The sequence below is a fragment of the Pholcus phalangioides genome, unplaced genomic scaffold (genome assembly GCF_987345545.1).
Source record: "Pholcus phalangioides strain wild (caught in Gottingen) unplaced genomic scaffold, Ppha-v1.0 ptg000009l_1, whole genome shotgun sequence".
In the NCBI taxonomy this organism is placed as follows: Eukaryota; Metazoa; Arthropoda; class Arachnida; order Araneae; family Pholcidae; genus Pholcus; species Pholcus phalangioides.
In genome coordinates this window covers 18,868,842-18,888,456 of record NW_028301602.1, presented here as the reverse complement: position 1 = coordinate 18,888,456, position 19,615 = coordinate 18,868,842, and the positions used below count along the sequence as shown (strand labels likewise).

At 40.2% G+C, this 19,615-nt stretch overlaps 1 protein-coding gene across 2 annotated transcripts in view; it reads left to right on the top strand.

The window, feature by feature from the left end:
• The window catches only part of LOC149082178 (venom protease-like), a 142,321-nt gene extending 123,452 nt beyond the window's left edge, over positions 1-18,869 (top strand). For both annotated transcript variants that reach the window (XM_089235695.1, XM_089235696.1), the window contains exons 6-11: positions 49-126; positions 238-314; positions 1,474-1,577; positions 16,567-16,832; positions 16,919-17,085; positions 18,680-18,869. In XM_089235695.1, the coding sequence (XP_089091821.1) occupies positions 49-126; positions 238-314; positions 1,474-1,577; positions 16,567-16,832; positions 16,919-17,085; positions 18,680-18,850 (863 nt within the window). In that variant the 3' untranslated portion in view covers positions 18,851-18,869. The remainder of the gene's footprint in view (positions 1-48; positions 127-237; positions 315-1,473; positions 1,578-16,566; positions 16,833-16,918; positions 17,086-18,679) is intronic.
• Positions 18,870-19,615: the final 746 nt, after the last annotated feature.

Here is a 19,615-nt window from a genome sequence, read left to right as displayed (position 1 = left end):
ACTTTTCGATTTCTATTCAACCGATGAGTCATGATCCATGTTCTGCAGGTTGCGGGAACCGTTACCCGTTTAGTCCCAGGAACAGCTGGAGTCGACTAGTAAAAGGATTGTTTGAAAGAGCCTCAGGTGAAATTTTTTCGAAGAGGAATTTTTTGGATTTAATTTATATATTAATTGAATTAATTATTTGAATTTTTTTGATTCCTTAAAATTTACGTGTACCGTTTGTTTGTTTAGGACGAGACGGGAATATTCATGGATCACTTATTGTAAAGGGAGGATCCACTGCGGTGGCACACTCGTGGCCATGGATGGTGAGATATGATATCCAATGCGTTCTTGTTGTCAAGAAACGAACCCCACCCCTTTGGGAAGAAAGACAAGTTCATACTTGTCCCCCTTCCTTGAGGGAAATCCTCTGCGCACGCTACTGACTTCAATTCGTCTAACAAAGCGGCGGTTGATGATTATAGGCACCCAGGATAGACCAATAAATTTTCGAAAGAGAATGGAACCCCTTACCCTGCTTGAGCTCTTTATTTCCGTATACACACGGGACGACTCTGGCAACTTTCAATACCACCATCCCTTCTTCCTCCCAATGTTTCTTCATGCCACCGGTACTGACGATGTCACTCTTCATAGAGTCGAAACAACCATCATTTCGAGAATAGTATCCATATAAAAACTTGACATATTCATCAACACAAGAACTTAAGAGTGGATTCACATCTACAGACACTCACCGTGTCGTGTCAGATCAGACACGGCAAACATTCTTTAACATAAAACCAATGAATCGTATCGTGCAGGAACAGACAGACATTTTTACGGTATTTTATGTTTTTTTTAATATTTTATGCCGTGTGAATCCAACGAGACGGTGAATCCAACCTAATGTTGATCCTAACATGCCACTTCAATTGCGAGTCGATCTTCCCGTTGAAAAGATGTCAGAAGGAGAGCAACAGGCCTACAACGATACAATTATTCAATTGCTACAATTCACTCATAGTTACAAAAATTGAAGGCAGATGGCAGCACTACACATTACAAGCATTGCACAGAAATGAACTTCGGGTTCGGTTCACAACACATATATGCACAACTTCCAGAATGGCCGAGGTCTTCTTCGACCACCGGCTGAAATATCTTGATTGAGCCAGAGCGGGGGGTCATGATCGGGTTGGGAGGAGAGGCTTGTCGTTTCAAGTAAGCACCGCCCACTGACACTTCACCACTTTAGTTACAAGCATTCATTATAGGGTAATTTGTGCTGGTTTAATTGGGTTCTATCACATCTTCTCTCGAGAGGGGGGGGGGTCAATTTTTTTTTCTCAGGAAAGGGGTGTTTTTACTTCAAAAATACATCATAATTTCGACTCGGGGAGTAGGAGAATAACCCTCCTCCCAATATTTGCGTACACCTATGTATGTGGGACGCATAAAAGTCTGTGTGTGTGACTCTTACAGGTTGCCATGTTCAAAAGAAATGAATCCGACTGGAAGTTCAAATGCGGCGCATCTTTGATAAGCCAACATTACGTCCTCACAGCAGCACATTGCGTCACTGAAACGTATGTAGTATATACATTTTATAACTCTATTCAGGGACGCCGGAAGATATTCTTCGTGTTGCGCGAGCAATACCGTTCGAATTCAGCTCATAGATAATTTCTAATTTAAAGTGTTTTTCCAAATATGTGACTAAAATTTTTTTTAAATTCTCAATATGGATCCTAATTTATTTGGCGGGCTTTATTTGCGGGTAAACAACCCGCTACTTCCGTATCCGTATAAGAAAAATTTGTGCCGGGGCCCCCACCCGATCCTCCCCAGCGCGACCCAAACCGCAAGGGTAAAAGGCTTATATCCCTGGAGGGACAGAGTCTGGGCCGTGACTGGTTTGTCGGGGCCCCACCCGAATTGGGCTGTTTGCCGGCTTAAAAATTGGGCTTCCCTTGGGGGTCCCGTGTGAAGGGAAAGACGAGGTAATATGTTTGTGTGTTAGTGGAAAAAATGTATGTATGTCTGCAAGAGAAAAATTTTGGCACATCCGGGAAGGAATTTAGAAATTCACAAATTATTTTGGAAATTTAACTCAATATGTCTGGCCGAGCGTGTTAGTTTTATAAAAAGTTAAATAAATTGGACAAGGAAAGTGCTTTGCTTCGTTCACGTCGTATCATTATTTTATCATATATTTCGCCGTGGTCAGGGCCGTCTTAACGCATGGGCCTACCTGGGCACCTCAGAAAAACGAGAAGTAGTTGTATTTTTCGAGAGTTTTCCAGGGGTGCGGCTTCAGATAACTCACTTGGCCCGAACGCCCATAATGCTCTTAAGACGGGTCTGGCCATGGTCTCACTGTATTGGCTGGTGAGTTCTGAAACAGGGGCGAGATGGAGAGATTATTCTTGTACTTATATATATGTATATATACACAGTCGAATCCCGTTATAACGAACACCAAGAGACCGGATAAATCACTTCGTTAAAACGAAATTTCGTTATAAAGGAATTCCAGGTTACCTAGTATTGTTCGTATGTAAACTCATTTGGGGGGGTTAGAAAAGTGTTCGTTATAACGAGATTTTCGCTATAACGGTATTTGTTAAAACGAGATTCGACTGTATATACAAAAAGTTAGTGAGAAGATAAGAAAATCAGAAGAAAGTATCAGTACAGGTGTATTATTATCAGTTCAGAAAAATAGATTTAGAGACATATTTTTCAATTTTCCAGGGGTCATTTCTGAGAAAATATTCAGCAATAAACCCAACGTTTTTTTGAATTTTTCAAAAGTTATGATCGAAAACATGGATAAAGGAAGAAACACATGCCTTTCTTGCGAAAGTAGTGGCCGAAGCATAGAGATGTCTATTTGGCAAGAATATTGCCAGCTTCGAGTAGAAACTTGTCGAGAACTGCTTTTTTCTTTCTTTTTTTTTAGAGTTAAGTTTCATCACATCCTCGAGGCATGCTTTGGCGAATTCGAACATTTCATAATAGAGAGTTCGAGCTGGCTGGCAGCCGAGTCAGTTTCCGAATAAGTTGTATCTGGCGAAGATGCAGATTTAAAGCTCGTACTGATGTCTTTTTTACCGCCTGCTTGTTTGTCCGGCGTGCTCGTGATGATGTCCTTTGGTGTTCTTAGGCTGTCATCCTCGCAAGATTTTTCAAATCACTCAAGATTCAAGTCTGTGATGGCTTACCGTGCTTGGTTTTCGGTCACTGTTTATGTGAAAAGACGTGGACGGTTTTACCCTGAAGTCCGCAATTGTTTTGCTCCGAACCTATTTCGCGACTTTTTGAGCGTTTGGTTCAGCGACTTTTGCGGTCTTCCGGGATCTTTGTTGCCAAGTCCGTAGGGTAGGGACTTTTGGTTGCTTTCTCTGAGGTGATAGAGAAATTTTTCCAGTTTTTCGCGAGGTCCGTAGATGTTTTGTTGACGAAGTCCGCACACCGGGGACTTCTGTTTTTCTGCTAAACTTGGCTGGTTTTTTTTTCCCCCAAGTTTTTGCTGTAGTCCGTAGACTCGGATCCACTCAGGATTTGTGATTTTTCTGATTCTCGGGACTTGGGTTTTCTCAGCTCGGCTGGCCGTCTTGTTGTGCCCTGCACTGTTCGTTGAATTTTGTCCATACACTCCTTGGTAGAAACGTTGTGTTGGCGTAATTTCTTCCAGATGCTGGTCCGTATGTTTTAGTTGGAATTTCTGTTTCTGGTGTGTTTTTTTTTTTTGGCTGGCTTTTCCTGCTTTTCTTTTTGTCCGGGGCATGGTGCCGGCTTATAGTTTCTTGTATTCGGCTAGATATGCGCTAAATATTTTTATAGTTTGAAGGGTGGTTCCCGGTGATATAATTAACGCAATTCGGGATGTCAATTCCTTTAACGTTATCGTACGGTTTCCCAATGTTGCTGTTTGTACATTTGATGCATCTTTCTGCGAAGGTGCATTCTGTTGCCACATGCGTCCATCTTTGGCATTTTGTGCATCTTTGGATTGTTGGCCCACTGGTTCGAACTTTACCTCCGATGGTACAGTTAGAATTTACCAATATAAGTTTGATTTGTTTTAGATCAAAAAATTTTTGTGACACATCCTTTCTCTGGCGAGAATTATTTTCCAGAGTGGTAGTTTTTGAATCTTTACTGGATTTCCTTTTTTATATCATTTGAGTGATGCTGTACATTTTGAAACGGAATTTCGTTCCGAAATTCTGTAGTTGGTATTTCACAATCCAGTTCTCGTAACACGACACTATTAGTCTCGAGTTCACTGTGAGTGAGGGACAATCTTTTTATTCCTTGAAAGAGAAGGAATTTCACTATGCATTTGTGATCGTTCATGCTTTTTGCGATTACTTTATAGCGTCCATTTTCCAACTTAACCTCGATCTCTTGGTCGCACATATCACGGATGGGGTCCGTGAGTTGAAACCAGCGGCCATTGCAGTAGAATTCGACCGCATAACACGTCGATGGTGTAGCCAGTGCAGGCGAGCTGTCAATCATCGCTGGCGCCGTGACCTGTATTGCGGTGCTTGTTTGCGATTGGTTCGCAGCAGTCACTTTCCTAGGAGAGAAGGGTCTTGCTCGAAGTTGATCATTTTTCCCGTTTTCGGAGCTTGCCATTACGTTCTCGCTATTTTCCCGCTTTTCGTAGGGCCCTGCAAAACATATGTGCAATCCGAGAATTCTAAATCATCAGCCACGGCTTCATCGATAGCTGTGTAGGCAGTGATCATTTGATCATTTTTGTCGCACCACGGTCATTTTCTGCACACGAGGGCTAATTAGGCCGGGAGCTACAATTTATTGCCGATTCCGAACGGCAGGCTTGTTTTTTTTTATACTCAACGAGAGATTAGTGTGCTAACCTCCTCGATGGGGGACTCCCTGCGGTAACAATTTTTTGTTGCGGTCAAGTCGCCGTTTTTTGTTGCACCCCTGTGTCTCAGGAAAGTTTTCTGACAAGGACGAACCGTAGGCAGTGATGTTAGGGCTGGTTTCATTTTTGCCGGCTTTTTCATCGTCCTTGACTCTTGTTTTCTCCTTTGAAGCCTGCATTGAACTTGGTTTTGCAGATGAATCTCTCGGTTCTATTGGGATGGTGGCCATTTTTCTTACTTTTTTGGATAGACCTCGCTCCTCAGGCCAATCTTCTAGAAACCTTTTTATTCCACCAGCCTCCGAATTCGATGGTGACCATATGGCGGGGGAATTCCTTGTTGTTGAACCCATGTTCCCACATGTTCGATAAACTTTAGGTTTCCTAGTGATTTCCCCCCCCCCCCCCCGGCGGGGGTTACAGCATAATGTATTGGGACAACAGGTTGCAGTAACAGCATAATAGGTTGTATTAGGAGGCAAAAAAATAAGCTTGATGCACTTAAGATCTTATCTTGTAGATGTATCACTTGTGTAGAAAGTGATGTGCTGATACTTTAATTCAAGTAGTGACTTGACCATAGATAGCGTAAATCTCACTCACAAAATATACTTAAATTCCAGATAACGGTTAAATATAAAGTTTATTAATTTGAAGAAACACACGGTTCGTTAACACACATATACGAAACAAGAATACACGGACACGTAAAAATGACATCTTGACTCTGCAAGAAACGAAAGTCTTCTCTCTCAAAACATAGAAAGAGAGGTAAAGAAAAGGCGCGCTCAAGAAAACGATGTGTTGGAAGATTTATTATATTGGAATGCCAATACCAACGCACTCTTGCGGATTCGTGGGGGAGTACTGTGGCCACCGCCACAGTACTCCCCCACGAATCCGAAGGATGTTAAGCTTGATAAAGTGTTTCAAAACGAACTTTCCGTCCGGTCTTCGTGATGGTGAGGTCCTGTGGTGAGGCTGGAGCATTACGTAGAGATGATTTGCAAACATTAGATTCTGTGCATTCGAGAGAATTGAACAAAAATGCAGGTTTTAAACGATCAATAGAAATACACTTAGATTCATTATTGATACGCAAAGTAAAAAATTTATCTCAGTCTTGTTCAAAACTTCATGAGGTCCTTGGTAAAGCTGCTGTAGCGAACGCCTTACAGTGTCAACCCTCACAAAAACGTGTGTGGATTTAGCCAAGTCCTTGTGCACAAAAATGTTTTTTGAGGAATGATTGGACAAAGGCGAAAGACGAAGGTTTGACATAGAAATACGCAAGTTCGTGACATAATCGGATTTTGAGATGTGCTTACCGGAAGTCCGGAATCTTTGAAGAACTCTTCAGGTAACCTCAACGATGTTCCGTAGACCAAGTGTTGGCAAGGGGAAATGCAACGATGTGCTTTTTTTCACCATATCGAGCATGATACCAGCTCACAATTTGCGTCGATCGGAGCGATCTGAATATTTTTTTCGTTCACGAGCTTTTGAACTGTTTCGCGACCGACCTCTACATTCGTTTCGAGAACGAGAGAGCTCCTCGAGTCGTGTAGCGAGTGATGCGATTCCTTTTTAAGTTCGTGCAACTATGAGTCTGGTCTGGTCTGAAGAAGGCAGAAGGAGGTTGACGCACCTGAGAAACGACAGCATTGAAACTCGAGGCTTCTAATATACGATCAGCTATCTGGGCAAATCGACAAAATTTGTTGAGCACTGACGGGTAATCTTTGCTGCCACAACGTGCTCTAAACATCATCACTGATTGTGTTATTCAACAAGTTTTGCATCTCGCAAAGTAGTTGGGACGGCTTTTTGTCGCCAAGCTCGCACTCGTGAAAAATAGATTTCAAGCGAGCAGTTTCAGATTTAGCAAATCGAGAAAGAATGCGTTTCTTTAGTCCCATATAAATTTTGTATGGGAGGATTAGGTACTAAATCACTCACCTAAGACAAGATTTATGTGTCGAGCACGGAAATCACAGAATGAAACTGTCGTTTGAATGCGTCTTATCCGCAGTAATGCCTGCCCTGATAAACTGAGATTCCACTTGAAGGGACTATAGATCAATGTTGGCTTCCCAAAATGGAGGCGCACGAAATGAAACATGTGAGACTTCGACTCCCGAAAGGGAAAGTTCAGTCTGATTGGCAGTTTGCGTATTGGCCATAGCGAAAGAAGGAAGATGGCAATATACTACGAAAGAGAGAAATTATTCACTCACCACGAAACTGAAATTAAATCCAAGTTGCAGAGATGATCCGTTGTAACGTACGTGGCCGAACCGGAACAGAAACTTCAGAAGGTAGTATCCAATTGTCCAAAAGTATCCGCTATAAAAAGTGCGGTCACCAATGTAGATGTATCACTTGTGTAGAAAGTGATGTGCTGACACTTCAATTCAAGTGGTGACTTGACCATAGTTACCGTAAATCTGACTCTATACTTAAATATACTTAAATTCCAGATAACGGCTAAATATAAAGTTTCTTAATTTGACAAAAACACACAGTACATTATCACACACATAAAAATGACATCTTGACTCTGCAAGAAACGAAAGCCTTCTTTCTCGAACAGCGAAAGAGAGGTAAAGAAAAATCGCGCTCCAGGAAACGATGTGTTGGCAGATTTATTATATTGGAATGCCACCACACCTACGCACACTTGCCGACAGCACCGCCACAACCCCTAGGTCTGTTGTACTATTTTTCTGATATTTCTACAGGTAGTTTGAAAGAGTGGAGTCTTATAGTGAAATCAGTGGTTGATTCCTAGAAGCGGTGGGGAGGATGAAAAAGTGGGATTTGACACGGAAATCAAGGAATGCTGTCATCAGGGCCATATTATCGCATGGGCAAATCGGGACTTTGCCCAGGGCCCCCAGCTTGAAGGGGGCCCCCAAATCTATAATAATAAAGTCTGAAAAGTTGTTTTTTTTAAGTAAAACTTAAATACTTAGAAAAAAAGGAATTTCGTTTTCGTAATGCATCTAAACTTTTTAAAGAATAGAAAATATAAATATAATTTTTTTTTTACATTAATAAAATATTTTTACAGTTATTGGGAGAGAAATTGAACTTCTATTATTCAACTGTAATACTACTTTTTCTAATAAAGGAAAAATGAGTTCCGATTGGTCGGTTCAGGGAATTTTCTGTTGATACCAAAAAAGTTAAATCTCAGATGAGAAGAAGCACCGGTGCTGCGATGCTAGTCGTTGTAAAGGAATCACAATCCATAACAGAGAAAAGCAAACAATGTTTGTTTTCAACATGTTTAGCATTTTATAGCTCAATGGTAACTTCAATATTTTAAGTTTAATTATGTCCCCTCGAACTTATTTATCTGGCTCTGCAAAGAGAAAGTTGAAAAAACAGAAAGATGAGGGGGGGGGGGAAATTGCTAGTTCATTAAAAAATTATTTTGCAGCACATGCAAAAGTCAATTCGCCATGTAATGAACAATCTAAAGCTGATGATGATGAAACAATAATTAATGAATATGATAATTCCAGAGCATGTTTGAGGAATGTTCAGATTCAAGATGATGATGATAGTAAGCCTAGTTGTGTAAGCCTAGCTGCTACTGAGAAAAATGAAAATTTTCTTTATCCAGACCCAGCAATGTAGACTGTTATTAATAATGAAATGGTGGAATATTTTATATGTAATCCCCCTCCTCAAAATACCGATTTGCTGTCGGAGACTGAAAGAGTTTTTGGAGGTGTGAAGAGAAGTCTCACCATTTCTCAATTTTATCATACCAAAAAAAATGGTGAAAAACTTTTAAGGAAATGGTTGGTTTTGTCGGCTTCATCGAAAATGTTATTTTGTTGGGTGTGCAAATTGCTACATGCCAATAGCAACAGCTCATGTAAAGGTCAGCTAATTGAAGGATTTTGGGACTGGAAGCATGCTGCTACCAGATTAAAAGAGCATGAAAACTCTTCTTCACATAAGCAAGCCATGATGGATCTGTCACTCCGGGCAAATGTCTCACAAAGAGTTGATTCATCTTTGGTACAGCAATATGAAGAGGAGACGAAGTATTGGATGTCTGTGCTTAAACGAGTTGTTGCTGTTGTGAAATTTTTGGCTATACGGGGTCTACTTTTTTTTGGTGATAATGAAACTGTTGGATCTAGGCACAATGGAAATTTTTTAGGCTGTTTAGAAGTGATAGCCAAATTTGATCCATTTCTTTCAAAACATTTGGAGAGATATGGGAATCCTGGCAAAGGAAATGTAAGCTATTTGTCCTCAACATGTATAGATCAGTTTATTCATATAATGGCTAAACAAGTCGAAAAACAAATCATTGACGAAATTCTGCTTGCCAAATACTACTCAATTATTATTGATTCTACCCCAGATATTACTCATCTTGATCAGTTGTGTTTTATGATTCGATATGTTGTCGGAGCTGAACCTGTGGAAAGATTTCTGAAATTTGTTCCAATGTACAGCCATAAATCAGAAACCCTAGCAGAAATTGTTTTAACAACTCTAAAAGATGCTGGAATCAATGTATTAAATTGTCGTGGCCAAAGCTATGACAATGCATCAAATATGGCCGGCAAATATTCTGGGTTACAAGCCCAAATAAAAAGCATAAATCCTTCCGCTGATTTTGTTCCTTGTGCAGCTCATTCTCTTAACTTGGTTGGTGTTAATGCTGTTGAGTCATGCAGTGGTGCAATGCAGTTTTTTTGTCTTGTGCAACAAATATATACTTTCTTTTCTTCATCAACACACAGGTGGCAGATACTAAATGAAGAACTGAAAAAATGTGGCGATTTTTCAACATTGAAGAACCGCAGTAGTACTAGGTGGTGTGCTGATGCTCATGCCGTTAAATCATTAAGGAAGAACTATAATGCCATTGTACTTACTCTTAACAGATTAGGTACAGAAGAAAATGAAACTGCATACACAAAATTGGAGGCACAATCCCTTTTGAAAACGTTGAAAAAGTTGGAAACTGTACTGAACATCGTTGTATGGGATACCCTTTTACAAAGGCTTAATCAAACCAGTGTGGAACTTCAAAAATCTATGAATTTAACGCGTGTCACACTTTTGTACCAATCTTTAATTGAATTTACTCAATATGTGAGAGACAATTTTGAGGAGTATGAAAAATTAGCAAGAGATATGTGTGAGCCGGATGTTGATTACGATGTAGCAAGAAAAAAAATTAAAGCCAAGAAGCAAAGATCCTCATGCAGTACATAGCTGTGAAGTTGACCTGACACCTCGTGAAGCTTATAAATCAAGTATTTATTATGCTGTTTGTGATGCTTTAATTTCACACCTTTCTTTTCGTAAAGAGCCGTATAATAGCACAGCGAAAAAGTTTGCTTGCATGAGTGAAATGAAGTTGAAATCAAAACTTATGGATAAAGCGATTTCTTTGCAAAAATCCTACCCTCAGGATTTAGATGATTCTTTTCCTGAAGAGCTACAGCAATTTTCTTCACTTGTGGAAGATGGATATAATATTGCAGATATGTTTAAAAAACTGAAATGTTTAGAGCTGGAAGAGACATTTTCCAATGTTGATAGTGCCGTAAGAATTTTTTTAACATTGCCAGTAACAAATTGTTCTGGTGAAAGATCCTTTTCTTTGTTAAAGCGTCTAAAGTCTCCCATACGCTCTAGTATTCTGCAGGAAAAACTAAGCTCTTTAGCATTACTCTGCATTGAAGGAGAAGTAACAAAAAAATTGGATTTCAGTAATGTAATTCTTGATTTTGCGAAAATGAAAAGCAGAAAAAAAAGTGAATTACTTCACAATAAAACATTTTTGTGATGCATTAGCCACGCAACTGGTGATTTTATTGATGTGGTTAGTATTTGTCTCATACTTTATTATTTCTTGATAACTAAAGGGTACACGTGAAACAAAATGGTTTAAATTTTCAGTTTTATGTTCAAAAGTTTTTGATCGGACAAAATATTCTAAAAATATGCAATTTATATCGTTTTACACCCGAGAAATCTATTTTAGATTAGAGGGGGGGAGGGGGCCCCCCAAAAGTATCCTTGCCCAGGGCCCCGATTTGTCATGATCGGGCCCTGGCTGTCATTCGGGATCCTTATATATCTTACCTTTGAAAAACTGGAAAAATATCTGCGAAAGGGACCTTTTTTTGAGTTAACTATAAGCGGACATTAATTTCCTCAATTCACACTATAAGCGTTTAAAATAACATTTCCTAAGTAGGTGTTCAGTTGGGACCACTCAAAAAGTTCACTATAGCCGAGATTTCGCTAAATCCCGGGTTCACTATAGCGCGGTTTCGACGCTCTTACTGCAATAGAAGTGAAAAAATATTTACATGCATCAAATATAGACCCCTCGATCCCGCTCACAACGTTTTCGAAAAACCGTCACGAAAAAATGTTGTAAGTGGTAATACGCTGTAAACGGGAAATCTTATTCAAAATTTGTTAGGATTCAGACCACGAAAATAAGTTCTACTAAGGAGGGAAAGTCAGAACGTTATAAGTGGGATCGACTGCATATTTTTTTTTGTAGTAAACAAGGTGTCTTGAGGTTCAGCTGATTTGATTCTGCAATTTTCATCAATTCTGAATTTCATTCGATTCCGGGTCCCCCCCCCCCCCCCATTAATTCCGAATTCAAAATCCTGTGATTTTTTTTCTTTCGTTAATTTGAAACTTTCATCGATTAAAAATTTAAATTTTTGTATTAATTTACAAATTTAAATTTATCTATATTTTTTTAAGTATTCCTCTGTATACACATTCTGTGAAAATTCATATTTCTTTGAATTCCGAACCCCCCCCCCCCCCCCCCCCCACCCACGAAAAAAATATATAAAATCCGAATTACGGACCTCCGAAACAATTTTCGCACCGAGATCCGCGTCTGATACAGGCAGTCCTGTGTATAGCAGTGCGCTTACTAATATCTCTCGACCCATTTTTTCCATATCTGTTGGTTCGCTTGCTTCCCCACCCCCTCGTAACAAGTAGTTTTATGGGCGTAGGGCGGCACCTCTCAATCTTTTTCCGCTCACGGCTCCCTTGTCTTTGTCATTGTTTATCCTCGACTACGGACCACTTCAAAGTCTTGAATGGTCACCATCAATAAACCAACTTGTCGCAACACCCCAGAAAGCGGCGACGCACACTTTGAGAACAACTAGCATAGACGGTTCTTTCATCAGGGTCGTAACTAAGAGTTTCACGGCACCCATAACTTTAAAATTCGATAGTTTCAAAACGGTGTTCTTTGTTCCCTCCTCCTAAAACTGACGCACCCTAATATTTTCAGCCCGGAACAGTTGTTTCCTGCCCCCCCCCTCTATTTCCGGCCCTGACTTCAGTGCGATCCTTACACATATGGCCCACCCAGGCACTGCTCGGGGACCTCGTGCATAAGAGGGTCTCATTATTATTAGACCCAGTACAAAGATTTCCGAGACGTGTGTAAACTAAGTCGGTAAGTCCAGCCCCGTATAGAAAATTGCCTTGTAAATGTCTCATGATGCTCTTGAGAGGCCTCAAAAAATATATTCTGGTACTACTAAAATTCGGTTTCACCCGCAAAGATAGCCAAGAGTACGTAACAATGATACATTAGCAATTAAAAATGTATTTATCGATTTTGCTCAATTTTGCAGTATACTCAAATGACCCGCAATATTATTCTGTAGTGATGGTTTTCAATTTAAATTTTGGAAGACGTGGCAAATTTAATGAACATACAATTTATTTGAATTGATAGGGAAAAAAGTTCTAAAATGCGTACTGCCATTATTCGATTTCAGATTACCTATTTCAGCATGAGGTTTGGAATTTTGAACGTACAACCGATTCAATGGCCCATATCTCCTTCTCCTAAGAAGATCGTGGCCCGCTGCTCTGTCCCAACGAAGGTGCAGGTGATCGAAGAACGCCTGGGCTCCCATGCTGGAAAAAATGTCCCAAACCAGAGCCGCCCTTACGGGTGTGTGGCAGTTGCGACCGCACCGCGCTTTATGGGGCCCCCGATCCAATACCACCTACAGAAGGTAGGTGGCATTGGCTGAACGCACTGTAAATTATTGGAGGCTTTTTCATCAATTCTGAAATTATTTCCTGCATTAGTTCTGAGTCGTCATCAATTTTGTAATTTTTTTCTACCGTTGATTATGAATTTATCTCAAAATTCTGGAATATTCCTTTCATCAATTTTTACTTTTCATTGGTGGTGCTGGAATTATTTCTTTAAATCTTTTGTTGATTCATCGCCTAAAAATTTCATTAGTTTCTCTCTCATTATTTAAATTTACCTTCAGTGCTGAATTTTCATCAATTTTTGCGCTAATTTACATTTAATCGTGTGCTTACATTTTTTTTATAGATATTTCTCAGCATTTCTATATATTCTGGAAAAATGGATGCCGACTTATCCTCCCCCTAAAAGTTTATATCAAATGGAGGCGAAGGGATTCCTTAACAACTTTGGTGCCCCGAAATTGGTGAGATGAATAATCTTGCCCCGTTATTATTTTCTCACCGGGTCACGCTTCTGGAAATGGTGGTCCTGGCAACACATGGAGAAGGGGTTAGTGCTGAGAGAGTGAGAGAGCTGTATCACTGCAGACCGACAGACCAGACACGACCCAGGCTCTGTCCCTCCCGGGATATAAGCCTTTTACCCATGCGGGTTGGGTCGCGCTGGGGAGAATATCACTGCAGACCGGCATGAATTCGGTAAACCCTTATGTCTTTTACAATATAAATTGACTCTAGAAGGTTGCCCGTGAGAAATACCGACCTGGTTTCCCGGCTGAAGGATGTGGAAGATCCATTTTCCGATACTTTTTTTGGTTTATACAACAGAACTTCACAATTTTTATGTGCATATTTCCTCGGATATTCAAATAACATATTCGGGGAATTTAAAAAAAAAAAGAGCGTTAATTTATGTACACGAAGTTCTAATTGTTAATCTATATATATAAAATTGATTTTCTGTGTGTCTGTGTGTGTATGTTCTCTATACAAATCTACAATTTTAGATCGATCATCACCAAATTTTGCATATATACCAAATGAGACCCGACTTGAACGATAGGCTACTTCAAAATTTCGTCAGACCAGGGCAAATGCCCCAAATGGGCAAAAAACTGTCCGGCAACAATGGTTTTTGGGCCTCAACAATCACTTTCCGAACGTTTACTTTGGTTACAGTGGTTCCCTAGCAATGCGTTTCGGACGTGTATATGCCTTTACAACGGTTTGTCACTTCTTTAATCCTGTTAGTATATGTATAATAGTTTATGCCTTTATAATGGTTTGCCACATTTTCAATATACTCTCAGTAATGAGGCTTTTTGAATAGACGTTATAATCATCACCATCATAGCTCTTTAATGGTCAGGAAAAGGGTGATCCTCATAGAAATCAGTATTAAAATTGCCGATTTAACTGCATAAATACGGAAATTTAATGGGGGAGGGGGTTTCCTGCCACATCAATAATTTTAAAAATTAAATTGAATTCTCGATTTTTGAAATATTGAATTCGCTTGGAGATATACGAAGCCCAGGAGATTAAATACGAAGTAATTAGCCAGACTTCCTTTTGAGTTGGATATTCATGCAATAACATTGATTCAACTTTTATTTATATCTTCTAAAGCATGAAAATTAATGTCTCCGTATTGTCTTTTGATATTTATTTGCATAAATTCATATAGTTTAGGATGTTTTTAAAATTAGTTATGGGGCCCGTAAAGTGCATCGAAAAAATTCCACAGCTTTAATTAAGCATTTTTGGAAGCTGAAACAGGCAGAAATAGATAACTTGAAGTTCGGGGGGAGAGAATCGAAATACCTAACACCCATCAAAAAAAAAGGGGAGGGGACTATTAATTTCTACGTTTCTTTAAATTTAGATTTGTTTATTTCGTGAGTCGCGCAGGACGTCGCCATATTGGTTATCTTTAGACACGGTTTGCATGTCCCTCAAAGAAAGAGGGAGATATCACGTGATTCATAAAGCCTCATTGAAGAAAACCCGGGCAACGCCGGGTATTATAGCTAGTAGCATATAAATTCACAAAACCTGCATATATTTTAAAAATGATAAATTACTGTTAAGAAAGCGAAAAGACACTTGCTTCGTATGGCATCACCGACAAATATCTAATAGGAATTTCGAGCTAAGGCTTGGTCAGAAAATTACAGACAAAACGAAATATCCGAGGATGACGTCACCCTCCGCTATCCATACGAAGATTTTCAAAAGCTGGTTGAGAGATGCGAAGATGAGTTTTGAGAACGAGAAAACATTCAACTGCCATCTTGTACGGTCCCGTTCAGTGCACACGAATTTTAAGGAAAGAGCATCTGAACTCTTTCTTTCTTTCATAAAGTTCATCTTCGCATGAGCCAGGAGTTAAAAACCTTGTAAAACGAAATATTTGAATCAAATGAACGCTTACTTGGGCGGTTTTCAGCTATAATTGTGTGAAACCTTTCTTGTAGGCGCGATATCCATCATCTCGTTTTTGTTTTTTTCCTGTCATATATTTTACCAACTGCAATTGGACAAAGAAAACAATGGAAGAATATCGGACACGAGTCTTCCCCCCCCCCACCTTCGTTTCCAGAATTCAACAGGCGGTAACTTTCTGCAGCTGAAAAACACGTTTTAAATTCTAAGTCAGACCATAGGTAGAGATAGACTTGAAAATCTACGGCGGGGGGGGGGGGGGCAGTACGATGATGATCATGATGATGTAAATTCATATATACGCATATACGTTAGATCAGCTGGTTCCGCCTTTGACGCGGGGGAGGTGGTCCCAATGATGGGTGGAGATGACTTGTATATTTGATCTGCCCATGAGTCAGACGAGGTTGAACTGAAATATCAGATCCCCGCTCTTAAGATGTGTTAATATAAATGAAATAATTGAAATGAGAATTATAATTCATAAACTTTAATCCTGTTTTACGGTGAAGTGTGACTGCAACCTTAACCTCAGCAACTTGCGACTCCCAACTAAAAAAGGGAGTTTACTCTGTCGCTTGGGGAAGAGTGCCATTTTGGTGTCCTAGTCTCCCCATAATTCTTAACGAGAAAGAGTGAATTCAATTTATTTTTTGGTCCAATGCCCATAGCATCAGACTTCCTGAGCTGCCTTGGTTGCGACCATGGGTCTTACCCCATCTTCTCAAGTGGGTGCACCATATGCGTGCACATGTTACCAATAAAAATACAATCTATCTCCGCCAAACATTGCATACACAGAATCCAATCCGAACCCACATTGCATGCGAAAAATTAATATAATACGCAACAGATACCTGGTCAACATGTTGACCAGAATGTATTATACTCTGGCAGACTTTCGAAATGTTAATTCAGTGGTGAAAAAGTGAATTCACATCCCATCCGGTCCAGAACATCCACCTGAAGCATTACGGGATATTCCTCTTGAAAGCGGGACGTATGGTCGGTAGTGAATTTTTTATTATTATTATTTTGCAAAGCAAGCACACTTCGAACACCAATCATTTTTGACCTCCGGCGTCCCTGACTTTATTATTCAAATTCATAAACATGTGTAACTTATGTGAAGATGTTTATTAACATTGTTAACAGATATCTTGGTCATCTGTATTTCCTCAAAGGGATCCGTCAGAGGTCGCCCTGCTCGTAGGCGTCCAAGACATCAAAAGTATTGACGGAGAGTGGTACAATGTGCAGGAGATCCTCGTACATCCAGACTACGTCCTCGGGATGAATTACAACGACATTGCCCTGCTGACGCTGGACAGGCCAGTTGTACTTAGTTCGACCGTAAACCCGGTATGCCTGCCTTCACCGTCTCTAAAAGATAAACTGAACAGATCGAGATGGAACGTCATTGTCACTGGATGGGGTTACCTAGATTTCGGTAAGGTTCTCTGCGATTAGCAACACACAAGATATATTTCTCTTTCTCTCTTTAGATATTTCCCATGCTCAATTATTTTATTTCAGATGTTAAGAAACCGAGCGACCTCCTACAGGAGGTCGCTCTTCCGATTGTGCCCGTGGACCAGTGTAACATGGCTTATTCCAGGATAAACAACATACATTTCCCTCAGGGAATCAACGATCTCTTCATCTGTGCTGGTCTAGCTGAAGGCGGTAAAGATTCATGTGTGGTATGCTGTATTTGCGATCTACATTTTATATTCATAATTCATCTCATCGAACAATTACTGTACATATCTAAGACAGTCATTCCGGTAAAAAATTATCTGTCCTGAGACACTTACTCACGGAAATAAGTGTCATTCACAAGAAAGGGTATGGAACCTGAGACACTTCTTCGGGGGAAAATACGCGTCATTTCGAAAAAAAACTGGGACCTGGGACACTTTTAAAGGATTGCATGTTAGATAGGATTGGACCTAAGACACTCTCTTAAAGGCAATTCACGTCATTCCCGGAAGAAGTGTGGGACCCGAGACACTCCTTTGGAGGAATTGCTTGTCATTTCCTCCTTGAAAATATAAGAGTCTCTGACGAGAGACACTTCATGGGGGAATTCATGTGATTCCCAGAAAACAGTAAAGACCCGAGGCACCTCCAATAATAGTATGGGAGTCTGATACACTTCGGGAAAAATTTCTTCAATTCCCAGTGGTATTACGGAATCTGAGACACTTCTTTGGGGAAACATGTTGAATTCGCGATGGTAATATGGGACTTACAAATACAACGCCACAACAGGCAAATTGCCCAACGAGGTGGCTGATCCCCGAGCCCCTACCTACTACACCACACATGCAACCCCCCCCCCCCCCCACGGAACCCCCCAACGAATCGGTACGTGCGGGAATGTGCGTGTACGTGTAGTGCAACCTGACGTAAAGTTTGTTTCTGTGTAGTGCTTATTATGTGTAGTGCTGTCATCTGCCCCCAGTTTTACTAACTATGAGTGAAGTGTTATGATTGAATGATTTACCGTTGTAGGACTGTTGCTCTCTGTGGCGAGACTTTTTAACGGGGAGATCGGCTCGCATTTGCGCCTTGAAGTTGGGAACCACAGAAAACCAACTTCAGCCGACCACCACTGTGGGGTTCGAACCCGGATCCTCGCATCACGAGTCCGGCACTATACTCCTTGAGGAAATAAATTTAAATTCACCGCCATCACAGTGGTGGTCGGCCAAAGTTGGTTTTCTGCAGTTTCCAGCTTCGAGGCGCGAATGTGAGCCGATCTCCCGATTGTAAATTCTCGTCAAAGAGAGCAACAGGCCTTCAACAGTACAGATATTCGATCATCACTATTCACTTATAATTCAAAATATAAATTGCAGCACTAAAAAAAAAATCAGAAACGGCACTAGATAAGCACTCAGACCGTTACGTACACACGCTTTGTTCCAGACTGCCGTGAAGCTGGGCTGGAAGAGATCTCTGTAACCGGGTAAGACCGACGGCCTGGCTTTCATTCATTCGGCGGAATAAATTTGATTCCCGATGATAATATGGACTAGAGACACTTCCAAGGAAAGATTCACGTCCGAAATAGTGCAGATCTGAGACACTTCTGACATCCGTCTGGTCAGAAATCTGATCAAAACCCACTGTGAACCCATAACTCCGAATCTACCTAATTCAGAAAAATTTGCCTTATATCCCAAACGAATACTTTATTAAGTCTAAATTACTGACGAGTTGAAAAAAAATCTCTTTCACATTCCAAAATGTGTTGTGAATCATTTTCTCTGATTTTCACCGTTATTTCAGGGTGACTCTGGAGGTCCACTGATCATGCAAATGACCGATATCAATTTTGTTCAGATTGGTATTGTCTCGTTTGGTTATAGATGCGGAGAACCGGGTTTCCCGGGTGTTTATACGAAAGTTTCGAAATTTACGAAATGGATACGAGACAACACTGATCTCGGCCAACACTGAATAAATTTTGAGTTTTCGAATGAAATGTTCTACAAAAATGTCTGTTCGTTTCTTTTGTTCGTTTAAATGTTAAACGTGTTGAACTCTTTCAACCAATATTTTAAGTAATCATTTTTATTTCGAGTAAATAAATTTTCTTATTTTGTGAACATTTTATGACAAATCCATATCTACGATGCAGTGGTGGCTCGACACAAAAAGTTCGGGGGGAAAGGGGTGCGAAAATTGTATTATGATAAGAGCGGGACCCCCTGATTTTCACATTGAAAAGTGGGACATGGGCCATGGATATCATGAGTTTTGTGCCCCCAAAATTTAAATATATATTCTTTGACCAACTAAATATCTTTGACTCCCATTGCAAGAGGGGGCTGTGTCTACTAATTCCACCTGTTTTGCCTAGGGGCCTATTGAAGTCGAAATGGGCCTTGGATACGTGTAATCCACTATTCAAGTTCAACAAATCATTTTTGACATTATCCATACATCTAAGCAGTACAAAACTAATTATGCTCTGTCGACGCAACATTAACGTGCAGCGAGTCTAAAACTTGAATCTTGAATTGTAAAAATGTTTCACTCCGTTCATTCATTCCACACTATTTTTTCTCTTGAGGGAATAGTAGACCTTTAATCAAATACAGTCAATTCGCGATAAGTCGAACTTCGGTAACTCGAATATCTATTTAAGTCCAATATTTTACTCAGCCCCCGAAACTCTTTTCCCGTAGTGTTAAAATTTCCCCTTAATTCGAAGTTTTCTTC